The 19,785-nt window shown below is 56.8% G+C and overlaps 3 protein-coding genes across 3 annotated transcripts; 1 reads left to right on the top strand and 2 right to left on the bottom strand.

The window, feature by feature from the left end:
• Nucleotides 1-370: 370 nt before the first annotated feature.
• Nucleotides 371-1,179, bottom strand: Pth2 (parathyroid hormone 2). The gene is made up of 2 exons (XM_076837626.1): nucleotides 1,052-1,179; nucleotides 371-545 (listed from the first exon to the last, which is right to left on the bottom strand). The coding sequence occupies exons 1-2, from the start codon at nucleotides 1,174-1,176 to the stop codon at nucleotides 371-373; spliced, it is 300 nt and encodes a 99-aa protein (XP_076693741.1). The 5' UTR covers nucleotides 1,177-1,179.
• Nucleotides 1,180-3,650: 2,471 nt separating this feature from the next.
• On the top strand, nucleotides 3,651-6,690 carry Gfy (golgi associated olfactory signaling regulator). The gene is made up of 3 exons (XM_076837430.1): nucleotides 3,651-4,818; nucleotides 5,881-6,054; nucleotides 6,491-6,690. Exons 1-3 carry the CDS (start codon nucleotides 3,651-3,653, stop codon nucleotides 6,688-6,690), a joined length of 1,542 nt encoding a protein of 513 aa, XP_076693545.1.
• Nucleotides 6,691-8,178: 1,488 nt separating this feature from the next.
• On the bottom strand, nucleotides 8,179-17,477 carry Slc17a7 (solute carrier family 17 member 7). Its single transcript, XM_076838881.1, has 12 exons — nucleotides 17,416-17,477; nucleotides 13,085-13,337; nucleotides 12,000-12,118; nucleotides 11,646-11,760; nucleotides 11,479-11,566; nucleotides 11,191-11,277; nucleotides 10,957-11,099; nucleotides 10,228-10,377; nucleotides 9,959-10,091; nucleotides 9,219-9,329; nucleotides 8,689-8,816; nucleotides 8,179-8,472 (listed from the first exon to the last, which is right to left on the bottom strand). The coding sequence occupies exons 1-12, from the start codon at nucleotides 17,475-17,477 to the stop codon at nucleotides 8,179-8,181; spliced, it is 1,683 nt and encodes a 560-aa protein (XP_076694996.1).
• Between the last annotated feature and the right edge of the window lie 2,308 nt (nucleotides 17,478-19,785).

The following is a 19,785-nucleotide window of genomic DNA, read 5'->3' as shown; positions in this document are numbered from 1 at the left end:
TGAAGGAGAGAAATGGAGACCCGAAGGAAAAGGAAGTCCTGAAAAGTGGAGCAGAGACAACGCGGGGAGGGTGATTAAGAAGAGAAGATGAGTTTGAGAGGCAGAAGAGCAGAGAGAAGAGGCGGAGGTCTGCACAAGAGTGGGAAAGCAGGAGGGTGAACAGGCGGGGACAGACACCCAGAGAGGAAAGAGACCCAGAGAAGGAGGCAGAGGGGACTGAGCTAGACACCCGAGTGGCCGACTCAGTGCTGCCCGCGCGCTCTCTCTCACACACGCACGCACGCACGCACGCACACCCGGGTGGCGCTGGAAGGAGGCACAGGCGCGAGCTCGCCGCAGAGTCTTTATTAATGTGGGGTGGGCGGGGCGCTCAGGGCGCGTCCAGCAGCAGCAGCTTGTGCATGTACGAGTTCAGCCAGTGGCGGCGCTCGAGGGCGGCCAACAGCCTCGCACGCTCTCGGAAGGCCGCGTCGTCCGCCAGCGCCAGACTCCGCCGCAACAGTGGGGTGACTGGACCCCACGAGGCCCGGCCGGGGGTGCGGAGACTGTAGGGAGACGGAAGGACCCATTCCTGAGGCCAGGCCCCCGCCCATTGCAGGCGGTCCTGCCTGCGGTCTAACTCGAAGCTCCAATACTGCACCGTGGTCTCCCTGCCCGCCCCCCCCCCCCGCGTCCCCTCTCCTCTCAGTCGGTGTCTCTGTTTCTGTATATCTGTCCCCCGCCACCCCTCCCCAGGTCGGAATCGCTCTTAGAATCCAGACCGAGTCCCACGCACTTGTCGGGCCCCAGCGCTCAGCGCACTACCTGGCAAAATAGAACCCAATAAGCGTTGCTCCAAGAAGGAATCCGTTTCCGCACCGAGTCTCTCTACTCCTTTCTCGGAATCGGCCTTTGGGATCTCTTTCTCTTGCCGATTCTCGGTCCGCCCTCCCCCTAACATCCCCTCCGCCCCTTCAGGCCAGTCTCTGTCCTCTCTCTGGGTTTCTTCGCCCGCTCCTGGGGTCCCTCCGCACACCTCGGGTTCTCACCCCTCCCAGGACCTCGCACCTACCTGAAGATCCCGGCAGGAGGCAGGGCCACACCTGAGGCAGTGCGGGTGCCCCAGGGCACAAGCAGCAACAGCAGCAGCAGCAGCCGCCGCACCCGGGGGCTCCTGGTCACCTGGCGGGTCTCCATCACCTGTGGAGGAGAGAGAAGGAAAAGCTCCTACAGTCTAACCCGGACCAGAACCCCGGACCCCATCCTCCCTCCACCCCAACAACCTCCTGCAGGTCCCCTACCGCTCAGTGGGCTTGGGCAGCGACGCTGTAGCCCCCTTATATCTTTTCCACGGCCCCCGGCGGGAGTGACGCAGGCCGGGCTGGGGGCATTCGGTCAATTCCCCCCACAGGCTCATTAGGAGCCGCCTGCGATAATGAGGAGCCCGGGGTGGGGGCCTGGCCGCTTCCTTGGCGGCCACCAACTAATTGGGACCAGGAGCTGAGACCTGAGAAGAGGAAGGGGGAGAGACCGAGACACAGAGGTGGGCACAGGGTGGGTGTGTCAGAGGGATAAAAATAGAGACTGCAGAGGGACCATAGGAGCAGAAATCAGAGACACAGAAAGAGCCAGGGAAAACAAGAGAAAGGAGGAGAAACAGACAAATGGGAGAAACTGTCACAGGAAGGAAGGACAAAGAGGGTGACCAAGCAAGGAAAGGAGAGAAAGAAAGGAAGCAGCAGAGGAAGAGAGGCACAGGCAGGAAGAGAGAGAGAGAGAGAGAGAGAGAGAGAGCCAGGCCCCTGTGGAAGGTGGAGGGAAAATGCTCCCAGAGAGAAGGAAAGGAAAGATAGCAGTAGAGGGGCACAAGTTCAGAGACCCCCCAAGAGAGAAAGCAGACAGGGAGCAGGCCCCACAGTAGTGGGGGGGGCGAGGCTGGAAGTACCAAAGGGCTTCACGTGGGACATGAGCATCTGAATCCCAGTTCCCCAGAGAGGACATATACAGAGCTTGGATTCTTAGGTCTACGATTGGATGGGACAGGGACCCTATTTCCTGACTTTGGGAAGGAATTGCAGGGCACCTGGATTCCTGAATATGGGGAAGGAGGGAGCTGGAGGTCTGCATTCCTGGGTCTGATAGGAAGGAAATGGGGGCCCTGTCTCAGGGGGTTCAGGTAGGAAAGTACCAGGACCTAAATCCTTGGCTTTTGGGGGTTGGGCGAGGCAGAGGGCCAGACCCTTGGTTTCAAAGGGAAGGTAGTTTGGGTCACATCCTCCCCACATCACTCAGTCACTAACTCCCTTCTCCACTCAAAAGACACAAAAGAACTATGTCCTTTATCTCTGTCCCTTTAAGAACCTAAGTGCTGTTGCTAGGTTCCCAGGATCCCCGGGGAGGGGGTCAGGTGCGTCACTGTGCACCTCTGGGACCCTAGCTCCTGCAGCCCCACCCAGAGTCATTCTGCAGCACTGACAGGTCTTTGCATCTAGCTCTGCTCACCTGCTGTTATCTTGGACACCGTTGAGCAGGTAAGAGACCCCAAGTGACCCTGTCCCATCCAGGCATCTGCTGCCTCCACCTGCACCTGACCACAGACCAATGCATCTCTGTTCAGACCAGCCCCTGAAATGTGGAGATCCTAGCTCCATCCTTGATAAACAGGGAGACCCAAAGCTCCTGCCCCAAAGCTCCCCCCTGACCCAGCTGAGGAGTCCAGTCCTCCAGAGCCTATTTCTGGAGGGCCTAGGACTCAGAGCTCCCAAACTCCTTCTAACTGAGCCCAAGAGTTTCAGACCCCTATGTCCTTTCTCCCCCTATTCTCCAGCCCTGCAAGCCTTACTCCCTCAAATGTCTAGCATTTATTTATTTATTTATTTATTTATTTATTTATTATTTATTTTGATACTAGGGATTGAATCCAAGGATGCTTAACCACTGAGCCACATCCTCAGCCCATTTTTAATTTTTATCTTGAGACCAGTCTCACTAGGTTGCTTAGGGCCTCTCTAAATTACTGAGACTGGCTTTGAACCTGCAATCCTCCTGCCTCAGGCTCCCAAATCTCTGGGATTACAGGTGTGTGCCACTACTCCAGGCTTGAACTTCCAGTCTTCTAATCTCTGGAAAGAACCAGGGATTTAAAAGTTAGCGTCGTCACCCTGCAGTACTCAGGATCCTGAACCCCCATCAACCTTCTTGCCCAGAACCCAAATGTCTTCCTTCTCTCTCAGATCCCAGATTCCAGCCCAAAAGCTGTTCCCTGGGTTCCATGTAAACAATTGTTGAGTCAAGCAGCTCTGGAGGGTTTGTCCCCTGGGAGATGTGACACCCATCATAGTTAAAGTGCAGAATGTATGGGGGCTTAGAGAGGTGTCATGTTTTTCCAATTTTCTGGGACCTCTTAGAGAAACAGGTAAGGAAATTAACCACCACCCCCAAGAAGCCCAGTGCCTCTGTCTTCCTTAGCGACAGCGCACACAGCCCTACAGCCTTTGGGGAGCTGCAATGGGGTTCTGCTCCTTTCCCTGGAACCAAGCAGGGCCCTAGAGGGACCTGGTCCACTTGGGAGCCAGTAGAAGTGGCCTCTGGGAGTGGGTGGGGCTTAGGAGGCTTCGACCTTAACCTCTTCCTTCCTGCTCCTCCAACAGCTACAGGCATCTCCCAGAGCTATGAAATCTTTCAACCCGATCCTCTTCCTCCTCGTCTTCCTCCTGGCCCAGCTGGGTTCCAAGGCTGCCCCCTCAGCCTCTCCACCTCTTGACTCTGACTTTAAGGGGATGGACCATCCCTCTGAGACCTCCCCTGGTGCTTCTGAAAATTCCACTAAAGATTGGTCTAACCCAGAATTCCCTGGGACTGTTTATCCCGAGCCCTCTGAGACCCCTAATACGGTTTCTCCTGAGACCTCCCCCTTCGATGTCACTGAGACTCTCAATCTTCACTTCCAAGAAACTTCATACCCCAAGTCCCCTGAGACCCCTAAGCCTGAATTACACACAACCTCAGTGTCAGCTCCCCTGGATACCCCCAAAACTAACCCCTTCAAAGTGACAGAAACTTCTGAGACTCCCAAACCTGACCCGACTGGAAATCCACATCCAGGATACCCTGAGACCCCCAAACCTAATTTCTCAGAAACTTCACACCCAGAATTTCCTGAGATCACAAACACTGACCCTATACAGACTACACACCAAGAATTCCCAGAGAATCCTCAACTTAACACCACTGAAGTCTCACATGCTAAAACCCCTGAGGCCCCAAATCCTGACGCCACCAAGGCCCTTGATACCAAATCTCTAGAAACCCAGGACACTGATACCACTGAGATCCCAAAGTCTGAATTTCCTGAAACAAGCCATCCTGACCCTACTGAAACCCCCCATCCAGAGTCCCATGTGATCTACGCCAGCCCTACTGACATTCCTCAAACAGAGTCCCCCCCAACCCACTACCAAGATGCCACAGAGATCTCCATGACCTCGGAGCCTGAGACCTCCACTAGTCTTCACCCAGAAACGCTTATGGCCCTCGAGGGTGAAGTCACTGCCTTAAATGGACTGCACCTGAACCCCCCAGCAGAGACCCATACAGCCCCACAGCCTGACCTCTCTAAACTGCCCACCTCAGATTCTCCAGGGACCAGTGAGCTGAAGGCCCCTCAGGACTCTGGCCCTAAAGGGCCGGACACTCCTCCTCCCTCAGCCCGGATCGCAGGTCCCCCAGTTTCTCAAGAGCTCCCCAGTCAGCAGGCCCCTGCAACACCCCGACCTCAGAGACGCAGCCGAGGTGACAGAGTCAACACTATCATTGTGGTGGAGCGAGTGAAAGAGACCGGTGAGAGACTGGGCCTGGACCCCCGAGTCTGAGGGAGGAGGCTGGGTCTGGACCCTGGTCTGAGGGAGTAGGGCTGGGCCTGGACCCCTGGGTCTAAGGGAGGAGATCTGGGCTGAACCTCTGGATCTGAGGGAGGAGGCTGGGCCTCGACCCCCGGGTCTGAGGGAGGAGGCTGGGCCTGGACCCCTGGGTCTGAGGGAGGAGGCTGGGCCTGAACCCCTGGGTCTGAGGAGGGAGGCTGGATCTGGACCCCTGGGTCTGAGGGAGGAGGCTGGGCCTGAACCCCTGGGTCTGAGGAGGGAGGAGGCTGGATCTGGACCCTGGGTCTGAGGAGGGAGGCTGGGCCTGGACCCTGGGTCTGAGGGAGGAGGCTGGGCCTGGACCCTGGGTCTGAGGGAGGAGGCTGGATCTGGACCCTGGGTCTGAGGAGGGAGGCTGGGCCTGGACCCTGGGTCTGAGGGAGGAGGCTGGGCCTGGACCCTGGGTCTGAGGAGGGAGGAGGCTGGATCTGGACCCTGGGTCTGAGGAGGGAGGCTGGGCCTGGACCCTGGGTCTGAGGGAGGAGGCTGGGCCTGGACCCTGGGTCTGGGGTCTAGACCCCTGGTCTGAGGGAGGAGATCTGGGCTGAACCTCTGGGTCTGAGGGAGGAGGCTGGGCCTGAACCCCTGGGTCTGAGGGAGGAGACTGGGCCTGGACCCCTGGGTCTGAGGGAGGAGGCTGGGCCTGGACCCCTGGGTCTAAGGAGGGAGGCTGGGCCTGGACCCTGGGTCTGAGGGAGGAGGCTGGACCTGGACCCCTGGGTCTGAGGGAGGAGGCTGGGCCTGGACCCTGGGTCTGAGGGAGGAGGCTGGGCCTTGACCCCCGGGTCTGAGGGAGGAGGCTGGGCCTGGATCCCTGGGTCTGAGGGAGGAGGCTGGGCCTGGACCCTGGGTCTGGGGTCTAGACCCCTGGGTCTGAGGGAGGAGATCTGGGCTGAACCTCTGGGTTTGAGGGAGGAGGCTGGGCCTGGACCCTGGGTCTGGGAGGAAGAAACTAGATTGGATTGCCCCTCTCCTGCTTCAGGCGTGACTCTGGTGGGACGCCCACGTGGCGCGACAGGAGGGGCCCTGTGCCTGTTCTTTGCGGGGACGGGGCTGCTGATCGGCATCTTCCTGCTGCTGTGGTGTCTCTACCGCCGGGCGGCCCAACACCGGCCCTTCGCCCACCACCGGCTCCCTGACGGCGGGGAGGAGCCAGGTGAGTCCTGCTTTCCCTGGAAGGTCTGCAGTTTCCTTAACCTTCTGGGCACTTTAGGGTGCCCTGCCAAAAAATGCAGGACCCCATTCAAGACCAATAAAAGCCCCCCCCCCCCCCCCCCCGCGCCAAGGCCACGTCCTGCCCTCTAGTTATCTGAAGTTTCACAAACACATCCCAGGTCCTCCCCATAGCAGTTGGCACCGGCCCCTCCCCGGGCTCTGCAGCGGCCCTGATTGCCCCGCCCCCTTCAAGGCCCCGCCCCTTCCCACGGAACCACACCCCCTCCAGGTGCCCTCAACCTTTTCTTTAAAACCCAGTTCAAATGGATGGTCGGAATCTCTCCGATCTCCTCATCGGCCTGAGGCCCAGGAGACCGACAGGCCCCGGTCGCCAGACCCGTCCTCCTGGGGATGACCCCTCCCCTTTGCTTTCACAGTTTTGCATTTGGACACCCCGAAGGACCCCTACAACCTCTACTTTTATGCACCGGATGCCTGGGTCCCTTCACACATCGCCACCAAGCAGCCCCCTCCCACACCCCCACTACCACCCAAGCTGCCCCCGCCGCCACGCGGGGGTCGGCCCCAGCGCCTGGAGTCGCTGTCCCCGGCCACGCTCCCCAACAACTTCGTGTGAACCCCTTCCGGGCCCTCTCGGACCCGTGCGTTGCTAAGGGGAGGGAGAACCCAGAGGTCCTGTCCTCCTGGAAGGCTTGGCTGCTTAGTGGAGCTCCCCAACAGAGGATCCGAGAAACAGAAAACGCTTTTGCTGATCTGAGAATTGGGCTGAGGCCGAATAAATCAGGTGTTCCCACAGCTTGAGACCTCCAACCTGCGTTCTGGGCGGCAGGGGCAGGGGTCAGAGTTGGCTGTGACTGAGGAAGAAGGGAGCAGGTTAGTGGCTGGTACTTTGGGATCTGAGAAGAGGGTACCTGGATCTGAGGGTGGAGGGCTGGGGCCTGGACCCCTGGGTCTGAGGGAGGAGGGCTGAGGGTCAGAATTCCTGTGACCTTACAACCCAGGACGACTGAGTCTGTACACCAAAGCATTTTATTGGAGTGGGGCAGGGCAGGATTTACAATCACAGAGACAGACACCAAGACACGACCCTGCCCCAGGAAAAACACTCCTTTCCCCAGTCCCACTCCCTTTCCTGGGATTCTGTGACTTCTCCTACATATGTTCCCCAAATTCTAAACTGAAAGAGGGGTATCAGAGAGGGGAAGGATCCCACACTTTAAGTCATTTAGCCCCTGAGGGACACAACAAATGGCCACTGAGAAACTGCGGGTAGTCTGATACCACCCAGGAGAATAAAGTGCAAGGAATTGGGGGAAGAGGGGGCATCTTGAAACCACCATGGGGAAGTTCAATGGTGGTGGCTTCAAACCATTGAATTAATAGACTAGAGCAGCCACTATTTAGACCTGAAAACTGTATCAGAAAAAGTGCACGGGGGAGGGGAGGAAGGCATGTTGTTAAAACTGCCATTTTGGTTGTTTCCCTGGACGTTGTGCAAAGCTAGGGAGAAGGTTGGTGAATTTGGTGCATCAGCAGAATCTGCTGGTGGTAGGGGGGAGGGGGAGGGGTTGAAACCGCCGTTTTTTCCCTCAGAAACGCTGGTGAGAATGAATCCCTGGAATGGCGGGGATGGGGGATTGGTAAACCAGCCTAGGAAATGCAGAAGAGTTAGGAGAGATTTGGAAATTCTAGAGGAGGACCTTGAACTTTTCTGGGGAGGAGGACTGAGGAGTCTCAGGGATTAACCTGAGAGTCTCTGGGGTTAAAGGAAAGGAGGGGGTGCCTCAAAACCACAAGAGTAAGAGATTGAACTGTCGGTTCAAATAAAGCCCTGAAAGGAGAGATTTGAAACCACTGAGGCAGAACAAGTAGAGAAGGGAAACTTCAAGAGGAATTGGGTATTCTTGAAACTGCCAGTCTGCAGCTTCACTCCCCCTGAGAGGCAGTTGGGAAGGGAAGAGGTTTTGACAGCATTGGGGATAAGGGAAAGTGCTTCTTAGGCCTGGCAGGACAGAGAGGAGTAGGGTTCCTTGACACTGCCACTCAGGCCAAAGATGTATGAAGTGAAGGTCCTGGAAACTGCCATTCAGTGGGAGGCACATGGTCAGTAGTCCCGGACAGGGGGTGGGGGCCTGGGAGGCTGAACCGTGCTATGGGTTGCCCCATAGGAAGGAGGGGGAGCAGGGGGTGCTCCAGGGGGCTCCGCTTCATCCTCCATTTCACTTTCATCACTGCCAGCCAGCTGGTCATGGCCAACGAACCCACACTTCTCTTCACTCATCTCTTCGGGCTCTGCCCATGGCTGCTTCTCTCCAGAGGCAAAGACCCCATAGAAGATGACACCCCCATAGTGCACCAGGGAGGCAATTAGGAACACGTACTGCCACTCCTCCCGAGTCTGTATGTGGGACAACAGAGGATCAGGTCAAGTAAGAGGACAGACAGACAGGGGTAGAGCGTGGACAAGGTGGGGGCTTTGGGGGGATAAGCAAAGAAAGGGAGGCTGAAGTTCTGAGAGCAGAAAGAGCAAGCAGTGGAGCCCAGGTGACACACGTGGTCAAGAAACAGCCAGGCATACATCTGGAGGGCAAGGGAGCCAGGTCTGCACACTGACCTTGTGCTTAGTCATGGCACCCACGATGATAGGGCACACCATGCCTGACAACGTGCCCACGCCGTTGGAAATGCCCATGAGGATGCTGGCATAGCGCGGAGCGATGTCCAGGTGGTTTACGTTGAACCCTGTCATGGAGGCAAGCCACGAGACTTCACACCAGGACTCCCACGGGATGTCCCAGACCCACAGGGCAACTTCCTCTTTTTTATGGTGGGGAGGATACTGGGAATTGAACCCAGGAATCACTTAATCACTGAGCCACATCCCCAGCCCATTTCATTTTCATTTTGAGACAGGGTCTCCATAAATTGCTTAGGGCCTCATTAGTTGCTAAGGCTGGCTTTGAACTTTATCCTCCTGCCTCAGCCTCTGGAGCCACTGAACGCCCCCCCCCACACACACACACACACACACTTTTTAGTCCACCTTTTGTAAGGCAGGAAGGTACATTTCTGAGCCAGGAAGCTCCCTATAGCTCCCTATATGTCTGACCAACACCCCACAAGCTGTGGATCTGCGGTTCTCACCAGAGATGGCGAAGCCACTGAAGCCCACTGCAAGGACCAGGAAGGAGATGGCCACGCCTTTGGAGTGCGAGTAGCCGACCACCAACAGCAGCGTGGCTTCCATGCCAAAGCCTAAGGAGGGCCATGTCTCCTGAGTGCCCGCCAAGGCGGGGTGCAGGCTGCCCCAGACTCCCTGCCCAGACCGGTTCCCATCCCAATCTTTCTCTGTTCATCCCAGATGGGTGACCTCTGTACTGGGCCCAGGATTTTTTCTCATTCCTCCAGACCCAGGAGCAGGCCCCTGGTTTCCCAAGACCAGCCTTTGCCATAGTCCCCTAACTAAGCCACACCCGGAAGCTGCAAGATCTGAGCCACATTTGTGCACCTTCATGCCCTCCCTCTGTCACTGCCCTCCAACACACACACACACACTCAGTAGATAGCATGCCCCCTGCAGATCCCTGCCACTCATAGCCCCTAATGTCCTGCTCTGCCCAGTCACTTGAAGTCCTGCCCTTTCATACCCAGCTTGGTCTAGAACACCCGCCTTGCCCTTACATGCGCAGCCTCTGAGACTGGTGCATGAGAATCTGTTCCTCGAAGGCCTGCCTTCATCCCTCCAACCCCGCTATGCCAACCCCGTGCTGTCGCATTAACCGCGCCTTTGACTACGTCTTTAGGCCTCACCCATCACAGGATACCCACTCATTGTATTCGCCAAACATCTCTCTGCTCCGAGGGGGAGGTCCCAGACCACTCACCCCCGCAGTTCATCAATTTGCGCACGTTGGTGGTGGACATGATGCGGCGGCTCCGCAAGAAGTCCGCAATCTGACCCCCGATGGGCACGATGATAGTCATGACCAGATGGGGCAGCGCTGACACCAGGCCCACCTGCAGGAGCAGGTGTTGGGGTGCCGTCAGAGATTGCTGATTCGCTGGCTGTCTCTGCCTGCAGATGCTCCACCAGCTTCTCCCTGTCTGGGGATCCCTCTCTCACCCCCCGCCCGCGCCCTCCTCCTGGGCCTACCTTGCTGATCTCAAAGCCAAACACTTCTTCAAAGTACGCGGGCTGGGAGATGAGGAGCAGGTAGAATGTCCAACTGCGGCAGAAGTTAGCCACGATGATGGCATAGACTGGCATCGACGTGAAGAAGCGCCTCCAGGGTGTGTTAAATTTCTGGGGGTTGGGGAATGGGAGAGGCCGCTAAGATGGAGACCAGAGCTAGGTGCTTCTCCGTTTCCCTCCAGTGACCCCACTATAGTCCCGTAGAGATCCGTGGATCCTGAACTTACTGAAGCTTCTAGGGATCTAAGGGCACTGGCCATCCTATTTCCCCATGGGGACCCCAAGGGATTTCAACCTCACCCCAATATTTCAGGGATGAAGGGGTGGATCCTGGCTCTCCTGTGGCCTCTCAGGTTCTCAGGTGTCAGCCCTATGAGACCCTCAGGGACCCATATACATTGAGCCCAGGAGTTTCTCTATTCGTCAAACCCCCTAAATCTAAATTCATTCACCCCAAGGACTAGCAAACCCCCCACCTTCGGATCCTCCTCCGGCTGCTTTGAACCCCACCTCACTAGCAGTTCCAATTCCACCCACCTCCCGACCTAACCCCGCCCCCAGCACCTGCTAATCCTGTCCTCCAGGGAGTGTAATGGGCTCCTAGATTCTAGTTTTTGTGTTCCAGTCCTGTCTCCTCAAGTCACTTTCGAGCCCAGACATCCCTCCCGCCCGCGCAGCTTGGCCCCGGACCGTAAGAGGGTTCATGAGTTTGGCGCTCTCGCCGATGGCGTCCTCGATGTACTTGCGCTCCTCCTCGGAGATGCTGGGGTGCAGTGCAGGGGACTCATAGGAGACAAGCAACCAGAACAGATACCAGAAGATCCCGAAGCTGCCTGAAGGGGATCAGGAGGGCATGGGAACGGGGTGACGACGGGCCCCGCTCCGCCCCAGAGCCACCTGGATCCAGGCGTCGGGGTCCCTCACCGTAGACGTAGAAAACAGAGCTCCATCCCGAATACTGCACCAAGACCCCGGCGAGGGGCATCGCGACCACCGCCCCAGCATAGGAACCTAAGGAAGAGGACGCTGGCTAGAAAATTGGTTCATCTTCCCTGGACTCAGGAATGTGGACCCTCGGACCTTGCCTTCCTGGGACCCCAAGGGGTTTCAACCCTTAAATAGTGCAACTTAAAATAGCGGAAAGTCTGAAGGAAAGACCACACCCCTTCTCCCTCGGATGCAGGAATTGGGTCCTCAGCTCCTTTCTCTCACCGCAAAAGGCTGTCGTCGCCAGGCGACTCCGTTCTAAGGGAGGGGCCCATTTGCTCCAGATCCCGTGGCAGGCAGGGTATGTGACCCCCTAGGTAGGGGGGGAAAAAAGGTCAATGAGAAGAGGCGGGGTCGGATGGGGGGCGGGGTCGTATGAGGCTGGGCTTTACCTCTACCAACCCCTGCAGGATCCTCACGAAGATGACACAGCCGTAGTGGACGCGGGCAGCTGAAGGGATCAGCATGTTTAGAGTGGAGGTAGCCACAATGGCAAACCCGAAAACCCTGATGGGAAGGGTGGGAGAGAAAGATTTCTAGGATGCCCACCCAGCGCACACCAGGCTAGGCCCTATGTTCACTAGAATCCCAGGTCCCACCTAATCCGTGATTCCCACCTTCCACGGTTACAAGCCCTGGCCCAAACTCAGGCTCCTCCCATTTCCCTGGAGGCAGATCCCCAAGCTCAAGACACACTAACTCCTCTCAACGTAGTTTCCAGCCACCTTGAGTCCCCACCACCATACCTGTTGGCTGCGAATTTTTGGCAGATAAATCCTCCAGGAATCTGAGTGACAATGTAGCCCCAGAAAAAGGAGCCGTGTATGAGGCCGACAGTCTCTGGATCCCAGCTGAACTGGGCTTTCTGCGGGCCAAAAGGCACATCAAACCAGCCGCCCTGCCCCAGGCCCTGCCCTCCACCAATCACCGTCCACAGAATTAGCCCCTGGCCAATCAGCCTCAAGGATACCCTCCCACCCCCCAAACACATGCCAATCAAATATCAGACCATCTTCTGTCAGTCGACTAACCGCTCTTCACATTGCAAGGGCGAGTACCACCACTTTAATAACGGGGCCCATGGCTGCCTAGAATGTTCCTTCCGCCTGCTTTCCTACCTCAGTACCCTTCCCTGAATGTTCCAGGGCCCATAGCATGCGTGTGTCTCTCTACATCTATTCATCTTATAACCTGTTGGTGGGATGACCTGGTTAAGGTTTGGGCAGGGACAAGGAGCTGCTAAATTAGGCGTGGTCCTGATTGGAAGAAAACAAAAGGAGGACCTCTTGTAGGTAGTCCACAAACCAGGATTTTTCCCTGCTGAGGCAGGGGCATGGCCTCTACCATAATGAACTTAAAATAGTGGAAAGCCTGAGTCGGGCGAGGTTTTGGGACAGCCAGAGCAGATGGGGCAGAACTTAGGGGGCAGCGGGGCTTCAGAAAATAAAGGATCAAGTTTAGGGAGGAATTTGAGATAGGACTGGGATTAAGTAGATGTGAGCCAGGAACATGAGCGTGGGGCACAGGCGTGAACAAAATTACTGGTAGGTACGAAATGGAAAAGAGATAACACGTAGGGGACCTAATGGTGGGACAGAGTCTATTTTTTGCAATCAGGGACCCAAAAGGGGGCGGAGCTTCATTTAGATCTGGGCGGAGCTTAGGAAGTGGAGAGACTTGAAGCCAGATTAGAGCTAAGGAGTGAAACAGTCCAAGGCACTGAGGCTGTGGTTGGGAGGGGCGTGGCCTGGACCGAGTGTAAGTGAATGTGACGAATGTAACGTCATCGGGGTGTGGGCAAGGTGAGCACCCAGGCTCGGCCCTGAGCTACCTGCACCACCACGTGACCCCCGCGGTGGGTCGTGCTGTTGTTGACCATGGAGACGATGGCCACGCCCAGGTTGCAGCGGATGCCAAAGCTGATGCAAAAGCCCAGACCGCTCATGATGGCGATAATGTAGCGGCGAGGGAGGCCAAAACAGGTGCAGTCCACAACCGGCGGGTCCCGGGTCTGCGTTGTCACCGGGCGCCCATCAGCACTCAGCTCCAGTGTCTCCGCACCTTCCTGTCGCTTCTCCAGAAGGCTTTAGGGCAACAAGAGTCAAAGACTCAGAAGTCCTCACCCCCAGCCCCCAACTCCCAGTGACACAGGAGTCCAGTGCAAAGGCTCCTGCTTTTGGAAAACCAGAATTCTAAGCCCTCACCCCCTTCTTTGCTAGGAGTCCAAGTCCCTGGATCTCTTATCTCCCGTGATCCAGGAATCTAGTCCCCATCTCCATCTTCCTTGAACCAGGAAATTGAATCCCCAACCCTCCCCTCCCTCAGGCTCAGCATGAAGATTCTCACCCTGTTAACCTCCAACGCTGTCATCTCTCTCAACTCAGGACTTCTAGACCAAAGATCCCTTTGAGATCCAAGAGACTATGTCCCCAACACCCACTCCAAGGCCCAAATACTCTCCCAGCCCCCTCTTCCAGACCTCAGTCTATTTGAGGAAGCAGAGGTGCCAAGGAGAAACCTCAGCAAAGGTGTCAAAAGAACAGATGCTTCCCAGCTACCCCTGCCCTCCCCCATGGCGTGCCCTTCCCTGCTTCCAGGCCCCAGGTGTGGGGCTGACACCCAGCTGACTCCACCACTGCCACCAGAATCCCATTGCCCAGAACAAGGGGGTGGGGAGAAGGCCAGCGGGCCCAGGAATCAGGCAGCCCAGCCTGGGCATCCCTGGGGGACCTGGAGTTCAGACTGTCAGCCTAGGGCATAGGGAGGGGGAATGGCGGGTGGTGTCCTGGCAGGGGACAGATGGCCCTGGTAGGGAGATTGGCTCATTCCCCAGCGTGATTCTCGCCCCCGCCCATTCTGGATCCAGGATTGAGTCTGTGATGATGGATAGGGCACTTGGAGGGCCGCCTCAAACCCAGAGAGAGGCTGCAGGGAAAAAAGAGATGCCTTGAGTCAGGTAGGGAAGACCCAAAAGGAGCAGAATAGAGAGAGCCAGATCAGAAACACAGGGGGAGGGAGAGAGCGGAGAGTGTGGAGGACACACACCCGAGAGGGGGCACAGAAACCCAGAGAGTGGGACAGGGGCCCTGAGAGAGGAGGCAGAGAGTCAGAGAGGAGGACAGATAAACAGGGAGGGAGCAGGACAGAGACCCAGAGAGATAAGAACCAACACAGGACAGAGGACATGGATGCCGAGGGAGGGGACAGACACTCCAAATGTTGAAAGATGGAGAAGCTAGGAGACACAGGCGAGGCGGGCTGGGGACTGATGTGTGAGGTGTGGCCCCTCTCTGAGGCGGGTAAGCAGCCAGGGTATCGGGCTGGATCCCAGGAAGGGGCTAGAACAGATGGAGGCGAGGGAGACTGGGACGGGGGAGGAAAGAACAGCCAGACGGTCTGGGGGGAGGGAAGTGGAAGAGATGAGAAAACACAGCCATGCTCCCATCCCGGAACTTAAGGAGGTGGGGAGGGGCCGGTAAGAACAGGAGAGGTTAGAAAGAGGGAAGAGTGAACAGACCTGGGGGGAAGAGGACTGAGACCCAGAGAGAGGAGACAGAGATCTGAGACAGGTGGAACTGGAACCCCTAGAATGAATAATATGCAGGGACTCCCCTCAGGTACCCCCTGTCAGAACATGTCACCCAATGAGACTAGGCCTTGACCCATCTGTGACTGCAGCCCCTGAAATGTGATATTCATGGTGTATATTGTAAGATATCAGATCTCAAACCAAGATTTTATAATTGGGGGTCTCAGTATTCCACATCTATAAAATGGGGGCAAGATTAGCAAGTTACTAAGGAGGAACTGACAAGGTGATGGTAACTGTTTAGAAGACCAGCAACGCAGACAACAGAACAGAGAGGGAAGAGTCTGGGGGGAGATCCCCCTCCTGTCTCTCTGGGTGTCTGTCCTCCACACATTCCCCTCTTTGGAGAGATGCCTCGGCCTCAGGCATGGGGACTCAGCGATGAGGAGAAGCAATGTTTAAGAGATAGTTGACCAAAATGAAGAGGAGGTCTCAATTGCCCTTTCTCAGGAATGCACACTCTCTGTCTCCTTACGTCCTTTTGCTTTTCTCTTCCCATTGTACAACAAGGAAAGTGAGGTTCAGAAAGCAGAATCAAGGTCATCACAAGAATAGCAATAGCAACGGGGGCTGGAGATGTGGCTCCGTGGTTAAGCACCCCTGGGTTCAATCCCCCCCCCCAAAAAAAAAGAATAGCAATGGGGCCTGGTCCTTCTTGGTCCTCAGCTCCTTAGCTTTGCTCCAGCCAGTGTCTGACTCTCAGAAGGGAGGTATTCTGGCTCCTATCTCCCTGCATTCCCCTTCCTCCCATGTCCTTGTCCCAAGTCTCTCTGGGTACTGTCTGTTTCCTGGCCTCCACCCACTCTAGCATCACTCATCTCGAGGAAAATCTGCAGCTTCTGTACCAGGCTGAGGAGGGAGACTAGACTAATCTGGGTTCAAATGACAGGTCTTGTACTCAGCCATTGACACCCCCACTCCCAAATGAACCTAGAGGATGACATGGGATGTTGTGTTAGAAGAGGCATTCTCCCCTCTTCTCCAGCCTTCAAAGGGAACCCTGGGCTTTGGATGCAAATGCTCTTCTCTGCACCAACTAACTCCCTGCTCAGTGTCCTGACCTGAGCTCTGGGGTCTCCAGGGACCTAGGAGGCAGTTCAGAGAGGTGAGGGTAAGGCCGAGATAGACTGAGAGAAACCCAGACACAGATGAGAAACTGAGAAGCACAGACTGAGGGAGGGGGCCTAAGGAGCACATCCCTCCTGCTGCCGCCCCCCCAGCCCCCTCCACCAGCACATCTCTCTCGCTCTCCTGACTTCGCACTGATGTATTTTGAGAAACTCGTGAAAGGAGGCGAGAAAAAGGGTGGGGAGGGGATGGAAAACTGGGAAAAAGAAGGAGTGAAGTGCTCTCAGCTCCCCCTCTACACCCCCCCACACTGCGCCATCCCCCTGCCTCCTCCCTCTGTCCAGCCTTATTCCTGTCTCTCATGTTACTAAAGGGTGGGGTAACTTTGGAGCTAGGAGGTGATCTGCAGCAAGCAGGACTAATGTCAGACTTAGAAAGGACTTGAATGGCGTAGTGAGATGAACTGAGGATCAACCAAAGGTGGCATTGGGGCTGTGGGTCAAGGGCACAGGGTCTGAGGGCATGGGGGCGGAGGCACATTGTTAAGGAGGCTGTCTCCTTCCTGCACTGTGGCCAGGTATTTTTAGGCTTCTCTGCAGCTGAGTAATTTCTCTGACTTGGAGCCAGAGTTGGGGTTGGGTGAGAGACTGCAGGGGATGTGTCCATACTACCCTGAGGGACACCCAGGTCACTGGAGTCACCACCCTGGATGGGAGGAAGTCCCTCTCAGCTCTAGCCTGTATCCTTTGGGAAGTCTGTCCTACCCCAGAAGCCTAATTTTTTGGACTGCAACTCCCTTCTCCCCCAGGGACCTAGGATACCCTGGCCTCTGCCCCCCCAGCTTAACCCCCCTCAAGGACAAGGACCTGTGGGCCCCAATCCGCTTTAGCTTCAGATTAAACTCCCCGAGAGATAGAAAGTGAGAAAGACACAGAAAGATGGAGAGACCCAGGGTGGGGAAATACAACTCAGAGAGGCAGGAAGCAGAGATCCAGATAAAGAGGAGACAGAATCCCAAAGAAGGTGGTACCATAGATTCAGTGAAGAGGAAAGACCTAGAGTCAGGTCCAGAGTCAGGAGTTTATAATAGAGACCTACTGACAGCAATGGTCAGAGAAGAGGCGGAGGAGCAAGCCCTGGGCCTGGGATGGAGATCCAAAAAAAAAAAAAAGAGGGGACAGGAACCCAGAGATAAATGTGAAGAGACCCAGAGAGAGTGGTACAGAGACCCTCAGAAACAGAACAGAGACCCTGAGCAAGGGAGATGTACAGTCCCAGAGAAAGAGCAGCGCCCAGGGTGTCGTGAGGTGTAGAAAGAAATGAATGAGGTAATGGACAGACTGGACGGGGAGAACGGAGCTTTTGGAAACTAAGCGAGAAAACTGGACAGATGGGAGGACCCCCCCCCCCCCGACACACCACCCTAGGGTATTGCCTTGTCTGTTTGTCCTGCTACCAGGTGGGAATGAGCACTCTTCCCCTCCCAAGACCTCCACCAGGCTCACCGGTGCAGCTTCCCGAGGGCGCGACCCGCTAGCTTCCGAAACTCTTCCTGGCGGAACTCCATGGTGACTGCCCCTGACGCCGGTGCCCCCACCGATCCCCCCGCCCGCGGGCCCGGGCGGCCGCGTCCGGGCTCCCGGGGTCCGCCCCGGCCCGGCCGGCCCCGCAGCTCCGCTCGGGGGGAAAGAGGCTGCGAGTGCCGGCTGCCTGGGGGCTGTCACAGGACTCAGCACCGGGGGCGGGGCGGGGCAGGGGCGCAGAGAGGCCCCGCCTCGGCACACGCTAGATCCCGCCCCTTACATTTCAGGCACGCCCCTTTCCCAGCCCTCCCACCCTCGGTCTCCGCCTGTCCATTCCAAGACTACGCCTCTAATTTCTGAACTCACTCGGAATTACATCGCCCCCCAAGATGCCCCTCGCGTTTCACCCTCCCTGGGTCCTTCCACCCAGATTTTCTCTCCGCTTCTGAATTCTCTTCCTCATCCTAGATTTGGCTCCCCACTTCAGCGCCCCCGGAGTTCCCTCCTGCACTTTCATCCCTTGGAGTTCCATCCTTCCACTCCCGTCCCTAACTGCTTCTGTCGCCCACTTCCACCTCGCCCCGAATTCTGGCCCCCACTCAATTCACTCCCATCCCGCCCCATCTCCGGGTCCAGCGGTCTCATTCAGACGTCGTTTTCCTCTCCTTTAGGGAATTCTTTCTCTCAGTTCCCGCCCCTTCATCTATTCACACATTGTCCCCTCCAGTTTCACTCCACCCAATTTCTTCATCCTTGGGTTCCATTCCTTCTCCCCCTGAATCCATCAGCCTCTCAGTTCTACTTCTCCGCTCGCCTCGACCCTCTCCCAGTTCCTTCTCTCCCTGAGTTTCATTCCACCCTCTGAATTTCATTCCTTACTGTTATATCCACCCCCATTGCCCGTTGAGACCTCCGAGGTTCTCTCCCTACTCGGTGTTCTCTCCCCACGCCCCTGGAATGGCTGCGCTTTGGGCTCCGTCCTAGCTCCCTGGGATCTACTCCGCTCTTTAGGTGGTGTCCTCACGGGTTGAACTCGGGCTCCGCCTGTGTCCCCGCCCCCTAGGAACCCCCGCCCTCAGAGTTCTCTTGCTGCACTCAGGGATCTGTCCCCTTCCCCCGAGCCTGTCCTCCCCTGGGGTCCGTCTCGCCCTGAGTTCTGCTTTGGCCCGGGACTGTCCCCGCCCTCTGAGTTCTGCCTCCACCCCTGGATTCCAGCCCCCCGCCCCCGACAGTTCTCCAGCCCAGCCCCTCCGGGCTGAGTCCACATCCAGATCCAGGCTCCAGCTGGGTGCTCCTTTCCCCACCGCCTCCTCGCATCGGGCCGCAAATGCATTTGAGATTAAATTTTCATGATGCGGCCAGCGAAGAGGTGAGAGGAGCAGACGGCGCGGCAGGCGGGCGCCGAGAAGCCGGGAAACCACCGACCACCGTGTCCTCTGGCCTCCAGGAGGGACTGGCTGGGTCTCTGGTTCTCACAGTTTTGTCTGTGCTTGACAAACTCCCGGATCCCCGGGAGAAGACTGAGTCGGAACTCCTGGGTCCGAGGAGAAGCGGCGAAGCCATTCAGACGCGCCACCCTGTGGCAGCGAATCCGGGGCTGGGAGCGGAGGCGGCGGCTGGGGCTCGCGGCCAGGTGTGAGGGAGGAGCAGATGGTGCAGGGGAGGGAGTGGGAAGGGGGCCCCCGTCGCTGCCAAATCCTGGCCCTCGCCGGAACCATCACCATGGAGACCAAGGAAAGAGGAAAGGACGCAGCTCCACACTTTCTCCAGACGTAGGAATGAGTTCCTCGGCTGCTGAGGGAGGGTCCCCATCCGAACTACAAGTCCCAGAGGCCGCTGGACCTCACGAGAGTTTCATCTGACCCCATTTCTGCTGGGGAAGGGCAGTTGGGAGATGTAGTTCTTGGAGCCAAACTGATGAGGGTGCGTTGCGCCCTCTGGTGGACATATCAGCCACGTTCGCTTATTCACTCTGGGGCCACAGACCTATCTAAGGGCTACTCCCTCCAGCCCCAGCTCACTTGGTTCCCGCCACACTGGCCTCCTCCCTATTCTTCCAAAATTTACCAATGAAGTTCCTCCTCTTATTTATCCTCCTAGTGCTTACTATGGAAGCAGAGTGTTGGTACTAATTCATTAACAAACATTGAGTTTCTACTAAGAATCAGGCATTGTCTCACTGAGAATTCAACTCAGCCAGGGAAGATCAAAGTATAAAATCTGAAAAAAATTTCAGGCAATGTTCCAGAAAAAGGATGTGGGTGGCTAGGATGTAGCTCAGTGGTGCTGGATGAGCTTAGCATTCCAGTGGCCCTGAGTTCAATCCCCAGCACCAAAAAAGGGCCTCTGGGA

The sequence above is a fragment of the Callospermophilus lateralis genome, chromosome 18 (assembly GCF_048772815.1).
Source record: "Callospermophilus lateralis isolate mCalLat2 chromosome 18, mCalLat2.hap1, whole genome shotgun sequence".
NCBI lineage: Eukaryota > Metazoa > Chordata > Mammalia > Rodentia > Sciuridae > Callospermophilus > Callospermophilus lateralis.
Note: the sequence above shows the minus strand (reverse complement) of the source record. Positions and strands in the feature narration are given on the sequence as shown.

Coding starts and splice junctions, on each gene's coding strand:
- Slc17a7 (XM_076838881.1), bottom strand. CDS start 17,477: ATGGAGTTCCGCCAGGAAGAGTTTCGGAAGCTAGCGGGTCGCGCCCTC. Junction 12,119..13,084: donor GGGGTCACGTGGTGGTGCAG/GTAGCTCAGGGC, acceptor TTTGGCCCGCAG/AAAGCCCAGTTCAGCTGGGA. Junction 11,567..11,645: donor TCCTGCAGGGGTTGGTAGAG/GTAAAGCCCAGC, acceptor CCCCCTACCTAG/GGGGTCACATACCCTGCCTG.
- Gfy (XM_076837430.1), top strand. CDS start 3,651: ATGAAATCTTTCAACCCGATCCTCTTCCTCCTCGTCTTCCTCCTGGCC. Junction 4,819..5,880: donor GGAGCGAGTGAAAGAGACCG/GTGAGAGACTGG, acceptor CTCCTGCTTCAG/GCGTGACTCTGGTGGGACGC. Junction 6,055..6,490: donor TGACGGCGGGGAGGAGCCAG/GTGAGTCCTGCT, acceptor TTGCTTTCACAG/TTTTGCATTTGGACACCCCG.
- Pth2 (XM_076837626.1), bottom strand. CDS start 1,176: ATGGAGACCCGCCAGGTGACCAGGAGCCCCCGGGTGCGGCGGCTGCTG. Junction 546..1,051: donor CCTCCTGCCGGGATCTTCAG/GTAGGTGCGAGG, acceptor GTCTCCCTACAG/TCTCCGCACCCCCGGCCGGG.